We start from the raw sequence: 7975 nt of genomic DNA, 5'->3' as shown, positions 1-7975 counted from the left end.
CGGACAGCCTGCAACTCTATAATGTAACATGTTTCTTCTATTCGTGGATATTAGTGGAATAAACTATAAACGTACTCGTGTTATTGTAGTGTCGTACATGAAGTAGATTATGCAGGAGTATAGCGGTGTATTTCCTGGGTAACTATAACAACCTAATTGACGCAATGCAACACATGGTTAAAATGAAGCGTCAAATGTAATTACCTTTAATTTCATATTTAACTTATTTACTCTATAAGCATTGCCACAGCACCGTCATGTAAGGCCACATTAACTAGTGTGTATTTCACATTCATTTAACAGGAAAGTATCAGTTAGTTATGTTTCCTGAAAAGCCCTTTACCAAAAAGGTTATACAGTGGTGTTTTTATAACGACACGAGAAAAATATTGTAAGTTAAAACGTCAGTCTGCAGAAGAAAAAAAAAGACACAGGGTTTCATTTGTGAAGTTTAAATGTTGCAATTTCTACTAGACAAATTATTCTCAATAGAGCATACATTAAAACAATAACCTGCCGTTTGAATAAACAATACAATGTAAAGTGTAGTGCCAGATAGATAGATAAATAGATAGACAGGCAAGGTCGCTAGATTCATGAACGCGTTCTGCTTTCTAGCTAAGTGAATTAAAGAATAACACACATAGTAGTTCTAATGTATTAAAATTGTCTGCTTTTAAAAAATAAAAACGTACAAATGATATGTTTTGGTGATTGTCCATGAAAACGAATGTGTGTTTTTTTATTATTATTATATTACCGGTACTGTAAATTGATTAATTTTTACTCACCATATATATATATATATATATATATATATATATATATATATATATATATATATATATATATATATATACCAACTCACTCCTTTATGATTACCTTGATGTCTAAAAACACATACGTATCCAAATTGAGTATCAACTCAGAAATAAAGGCGCAATTCGAGTACACAATGTCATACAATGTGTACAATTCTTGGTCTGTCAGTGTTTCTTAGTTTCTGACATATAACACTAGAAGCCGCAGCGCACTGCAAAAGCAGAAGAGGACCTCTCTCTCCTACTCATCTTTCTCTGGAGCACGCCCAGCCCACGTGGGCTATTTATCAAGAAAAAAAAAAAACCTCCTTCAGCATATCAATTAGCAGCAAAGAGCCTATTCTTGCCCTGTTTGCGAATATGCCTCGGATATAAAAAGGCAGGACAAGAGTGCAGAGAGCGCCGTGAAAGCCACACACATACGCAAGTCTTCCGAGATGAGCTATACTCTGGAAACGATAGGGAGCCCATCTTATAGGAGGATGATGGACACCAGGACCAGTTACAGCCGCTCCAGCACAACCCCGTCCAGCGGATTCCACTCCCAGTCCTGGTCCCGAGGTAGTCCCAGTAGCTCGCGCTCATCTTCCTTTAAGAGAACCAACTTTGCCGTTCCCAGAGCGTACAGCTCCACTGTCCACAGCTCTTCCAACAGCCTTGATTTCAGCCAGTCCTCAGTACTCAATGGGGACTACAAGCGATCCAATGAGAAGGAGCAGCTCCAAGGGCTCAACGACCGTTTTGCCGGCTACATTGACAAAGTGCATTACCTGGAGCAGCAAAACAAGGAGATCGAGGCTGAAATCAAGGCTCTGCGGCAGAAGCAAGTCACCCATTCCCAGCTTGGAAATGTGTACGACCAGGAGCTCGGTGAGCTTAGAGCCGTCCTGGAGCAAGTGAACCACGAGAAAGCACAGATCCAGCTGGATACTGACCACATCGAGGAAGACATCCATCGCCTTAAGGACAGGTATGAAGAAGAGGTGAGGGTTAGGGAAGACACCGAAGCCACCATCCGCGCTATGAAGAAAGATGTAGAAGATTCCGCTTTGGTCAAAGTTGAGCTTGATAAACGGGCGCAATCCCTGCAAGATGAAATAGCTTTTCTTAAAAATAACCACGAGGAAGAGGTAGGCGATCTTCTCGCTCAGATCCAGTCTTCCCAAGTCACAGTCGAGATGAAGGACTACCTGAAGACTGACATCACCTCTGCCTTGAAGGAGATCCGCTCCCAGCTCGAAGGGCACTCTTCACAGAACCTGCAGCAGGCGGAAGATTGGTTCAAGTGCCGTTACTCAAAGCTGACCGAGGCGGCTGATCAGAACAAGGAGGCCATAAAATCCGCCCGGGACGAGATCTCAGAGTACAGGCGACAGCTGCAGTCCAAGAGCATCGAGCTCGAGTCCGTCAGAGGAACAAAGGAGTCTCTGGAGAGGCAGCTGAATGACATTGAGGATCGCCACAACAGCGACCTGACTAGCTACCAGGTAAGACCAACATAGTTTCTACCTATAACTGAAGTCATTCGTGTGTTTCTATAATCTGTACCCTTTCAGTGCGTAAACGGTTAAGTTGTGTTATCGTTTACATTTGACCTGCTAAAATAAGTTAAATGTCTTATTATTTGTTGCAGTACGGCATATCAGTTAAAGTTAAGGTAATTTAGGTGAAACCTGCTGCACGTCCCCTTTAAGAATTAAACAAAGTCACTTTTATCTTCCGGGAGGCGCCTGTTTTCTGGAATTTGCTGAGTAAGCACTTCTGTTAAATGAATAGTACATTTGCTTTATATCTGCGGTTTACTTGACAAGCTAGCAGGGGTGGTGCTTGAGTCCTCATTGATACACGCTGTATCACTTGACAAGACTGAGTGTAAATGGTACCACTAGCCTAAACATATGTGATTTTTCCAATAAGAAATGCGCATATTTTCAATCTTGACTTAAATGCAGCACTGCAGTTTATTTTTCCTCATGTAAAATAACACTCAGACTAACCAAACTGGCAACACTACTAATCAGAAATGAATCGTACCCCGTTTCTTTTTTTTTACTCTTTGCCTTTTAGGAGACGATCCATCAGCTCGACAACGAGCTGAAAGGAACGAAATGGGAAATGGCGCGTCACTTGAGGGAATACCAGGACCTGCTCAATGTCAAGATGGCTCTGGATATCGAAATCGCAGCATACAGGTAACCACGCATAGGCGAGCATGGCTTGAATATTAATAGCGCTGCAGATGTTTGCTGCAAGTTCTTTCGCATAATAGCTGATGAGTAAACTTCCACTGACAGCACTGCAACATTGAGCCAACAGCCTTTGCCATGCTCTACACTGCAGCTGTGATGACGCGCTTGAAGGTTGTTTTGAGGACTCTTGAAACATACTTACTGCGCATTGGCTACTGCCTTACTAATAAAATACCTTACAGTCCAGCGACTCTGCTACAATATATACAACATCATTGCACTTGATTTCAATGTTCATCATTAAGTGTATTTTACAGGTTTGATCGTTTGGAACAAATAATTGAGAACGCGTTATTTAAGAATGCAGCTGCATACATGACTTGTATTGACGCGTTAAAAATAATACAGGGCTGTGACTGGAAACAAAACTACTACTATCATTACAATTTTTCACTTATGTACTGGTTATGGAAATGTAACGCCAGGGAGGTGTTATAGTGCTGCAGAATTCATTTTAGGAGCTGATGGTGTCTAACATGTCAGTCTCTCAAAGTATTTTAGATTGGACTTGGACATTTTAATGATAACGCCAGTGTTAATTAATGAATCGGTACGCTGTATTGATTTGATTTTGGCATTTTCAACAAATCATTCTGTGTATTTTGTTATTTAATAATCGCACTAATGTTCTTTCTGAAATGAGTTTGATTTGATTTGAATATATGACCGAGAAACGCTTCCTGTGACCATTCATTCTGGTTGAGCGGCAACGAAACAAACCAGCAAATCGTTTTTCAGGAGTTAATTTGCTTTTAAAAAATTAATTAAAACAAAACTATACCACGCACTTTCAAACAGTACTTCAGGCGAGCCCCTTGTTTTTTTCTTGTTGTTTGTTTTAAAAGCATGGCTTTGCAGGGAGCAGCAGCTTCAGCAGCAAACGCAGTTTCAGAGGTTGCGCTTGCCAGACCCTGGATGCAACAGCGATGATGCAGAGAGGATGCACAGGGGATAGGGGAGCTATGTGCACCTGTCAGACTCAGCTGGAGGACCTTGAATGGCCTCCTTAAAGTGGCAGTGCTGTACCACCGTATGTGAAGGTGTTGGCAGCATTGTCCTTCTATGCCCCTGGGTCATTCCAAAGAGTCCCAGGTGACCTACCATCTCTACGGCTATCCATCCAGTCATGGATGACTGGATGGATAGCTGATGGGTTGACGATTATATCACTATTCCACTTAATCAGAATCAATAACACCGCTCATAGAAAATCACCTCCTTAGTTTACTGAGACCAAGGGATGTGTCCATAAAACAGTTACGGACCTCCACTGCTTTCCTGGTAGGCATTCAATCCACAAAGATCTTGATAAAAACATAATAGAATAATGCTCAAACACAGACGTAACTCAAAGAAACACCATGATCAGATAATTATCTAATTAAACAGTAAGGGAGTTTGTATTGATTCCATGTGATGTACACACTAAATTAATGATACAGATTCCCACTTTCCTATTGCATAGCTACTGGTAATTAGAGTAGCCTGTGTTATAATGAAAGACACTTCCTGTAAACAGGAGTCTCATTTCAATACTCAAACTGGCTATAATTACTTCTACTGCAGTATTCAAATGCCAGAATACTGTGTTTTGAGATACATAGCTGAGCAGCAAAACATGTCTCAACTGAGTATAAAAACATATGAGTGACTTCCATATTTATTTATATAATACATTCTCTTAACTTGCAATACGTTACAATGCTGTTAAGCATAGTATACTCAACACCTTTCAGTGTCTATAGGTATCTATTCATAATATTACAGTCCATCAAATCAGAACAAAGTCATAGATCTGGTTATGTATCATACAGTGTTACCACACAATACAATGCCTTTAATTGCTGTGTACTAATTGTTGTATATTGTTTATGCCTCATTTAATGTTAAGGAAAAATATTATTTAAGAATTTGAAGTCTTACACATTTAACAAGTCAAATCAGAGTTTATAAATCAAACTATGAATTTATCTAATACATTCAAGGGAATACTAGAAGTCTCTTAACTGAAGTAATAATAATAATAATAATAATAATAATAATAATAATAATAATAATAATAATTGCCAGGCTCGATATTTATGAACTGGCACTATACATTTACAAGAAAGTCCCTGGAGACAGAAACTGCATATATAATTCAAATGAACAAGACCATCAATACAGTAATTCATACAAATATACAAACAGTGGCGTCAACAATGGTTCTTGCACTCGCCATTCAATCAAATGGAAATGAGTCTGCTTAAAATCACTACATAATGAAGCTAGCTTGGCACAGCCAAAAGCCTGTCTGGGAAAGACCAGGGTTGAATAGCAAGGGTGGTTGTTCAGGATTTTTGAGGCACTGGAGCTTGTTAGTCTGTGATATTTTTTTCAGAGTGCTGTATCAATAAGGTATGGCTTAATTATGTAAGAAATTAGACAAACTCACATGTTTCAGTAAAGACACATGTAAAGACAACTCACATGTTTCAGTCTTCATTGCAGTTTTTCTCTGTATCTACAGGAAGCTCCTGGAGGGTGAAGAGACTCGCTTCAGCTCATTCTCAGGCAGCATCACTGGTCCATCATTCCCATACAGACAACCATCAGTGCCCGTAACCCCAGCCAAAATCCATAAATCAAAAGCTGAGCCCCCCAAGTTGAAAGTCCAACACAAGTTTGTGGAGGAAATCATTGAGGAGACCAAGGTGGAAGATGAGCAGTCTGAGATGGACATGGCCTTGGCTGCCGTAGCAGAGGAGCTGGCTGCTGAACCTGCAGAGGAAGAGGCAGAAGAGGAAGGAGAAGAGGAGCAGGAGGAAGGAGCCAAGGAAGAGGAGGGACAGGAAGCAGAGGAGGCTGTTGAAGAAGAGGTGGTAGCCATCTCAAAGGCAGCAGTAAGTGCCAGCGCCCCTGAGGCTGAGGCAGAGGAGGAGGAGGCTGCTAAAGAAGATGAAGAGGAAGGCGAGAAAGAGGAGGGAGCAGAAGAAGAGGAAGAAGCTGAGAAGGAAGAAGCTGAGAAGGAAGAAGGTGAGGAAACATTGGAAACAGCTGAGGCTGATGAAGAGGAAGGAGAAGCAGAGGGAGAAGAGAAGGCAGAGGAGGAAGAAGAAGCAGCAGGAGAGGAAGAAGAAGGAGAAAAGGAAGAGGAGAGTGAGGCTGTTGTAGAAGAGGCCATTGTGGTGGAGAAGATTGAGAGCACCAAAACCTCCATACAAGAAACCAAGCCAGAAGAAGAACAGAAAGAGGCAAGTGAGGGTGAGGAAGAGAAAGAAAGTGAGAAAGAAGGAGAGCAGGAACAGGCAGAAGAAGAAACAGCAGAAACTGAGACCAAAGATGAAGGCAAGGCAGAATCAAAGGAGGACTCTGGAGAAGAGTCTGAAGACAAAAAGGGAGATGAGGATGAGACCGCAGAAGAGGAAAAAGAGTCCAAGGAGGAGGCTGAAGAGGAGACTGTCTCCAAGAGTGAGGCAGGCGAAGTAGGGTCTGAAAAAAAGGAATCCGAAGGTGAGGCTGTTGAAGAGGTAGCATCAGATGCTGCACAGAAGGAAGACACAGCCATCAATGGAGAGGTGGTGGAGAATGTTGAAGAAGGCTCAGGTGGAGAGCAACAAGATGAGGAAGAGAAGGCTGTGGTCACCAATGGAGTAGATGAGAGCCCTTCTGCAGAGGATAGCAGTCAGAAGGTGGTCATCACCAAGACCGTGGAAACAATTACCACCACAGGAGATGGAGATAAACAGATCACCAAGTCTGTGACAGTCACCCAGACCATGGAAGAGGTGGAGCAGGTTCTGGAGGAGAAGCTGGTGTCCACAAAGAAGGTGGAGAAGGTCACATCCCAGTCCATAAAGCAAGTGACTGAAAGCGAGTGAAAACTGCTGCTGTAGAGAAAACTAACATAGAGAAAGCCATATGATATGACAGCTAAAAAAAATGCATGTGAGTGACAGCTTTAACAGGCTTCAAGCAGAAATGGTTCTCTCATGGGAGGGGTGAATACTCTGTAATTTACTTTGTGCAATATGAGGGGGAATGCATGCAAGCTCTTGAAGTGTGCCCTCCACAAAGCTTGGGAAAATTAAGTGAAAATACATATTAATATGGGTGATTTTAAAAAAAGAACAACAATAAATCAAATGCATGAAAGATGTACTTCAAAGGGGTATTTCCTGAGTTGCTGGAGGGTCACTTCTGAGAAAAAGATTATGCAAAGAACCAACTGAGCCAAAAAATTAAGATGATAAGAAACAAAACTCCTAGCCTTAAGAAATGCTATTTATTGTTGTTTATTATGTTTACCTCAAGAGTGCAATTAAAAAAGTGGACTTTTATTCATGGGGGAACCTTACTGACATGTGACTCATGTAACATCTCACAGCAGCATTCGCACAATAAAGAACATATTGAAAGTGTGCTCATTCTGGTGGTGATTTTCTTCTTGGTTGATCTGTTGTTGATGTGTTTTCAAAGAATAATTCATGCAATATTGTTAATGTCAATCCCCCATGCATACAGGAATCTATACTGGTGGTCAGGATCATTGCATCATCTTATATTTCTCAGGCATCAGCTCAGCAGGATTCAGGAAACAAATGTAAGGTGATGTAATGTTTTGGCCACTGCTGTACATTTATTAAGAAATAACATGTATACTTTTATAGTTTATTCCACTAATATTCACTAATAGAAGAAACATGTTACATTATAGAGTTGCAGGCTGTCCGTTATTATTTATAATACAATTCTGCAGGTTTGTACCTCATTATTGAACGTAAAGTTTAAATTTTCCAAACACGAAACTAATATGCAAAGCTTTATTATTATTATTATTATTATTATTATTATTATTATTATTATTATTATTATTATTATTTATTATTATTATTTTAAGAAAGAGTTCCAGAGATTTCTTCAATG

General features: G+C 40.5%; 1 protein-coding gene across 1 annotated transcript; it reads left to right on the top strand.

Annotated features, from left to right (window-relative positions):
• Positions 1 to 1196: 1196 nt before the first annotated feature.
• Positions 1197 to 7470, top strand: LOC121302513 (neurofilament medium polypeptide-like). The gene is made up of 3 exons (XM_041232527.1): positions 1197 to 2308; positions 2889 to 3013; positions 5580 to 7470. Exons 1-3 carry the CDS (start codon positions 1259 to 1261, stop codon positions 6928 to 6930), a joined length of 2526 nt encoding a protein of 841 aa, XP_041088461.1. The 5' UTR covers positions 1197 to 1258; the 3' UTR covers positions 6931 to 7470.
• The last annotated feature ends 505 nt before the right edge of the window (positions 7471 to 7975 follow it).

This window comes from Polyodon spathula, chromosome 29 (assembly GCF_017654505.1).
Source record: "Polyodon spathula isolate WHYD16114869_AA chromosome 29, ASM1765450v1, whole genome shotgun sequence".
In the NCBI taxonomy this organism is placed as follows: Eukaryota; Metazoa; Chordata; class Actinopteri; order Acipenseriformes; family Polyodontidae; genus Polyodon; species Polyodon spathula.
Note: the sequence above shows the minus strand (reverse complement) of the source record. Positions and strands in the feature narration are given on the sequence as shown.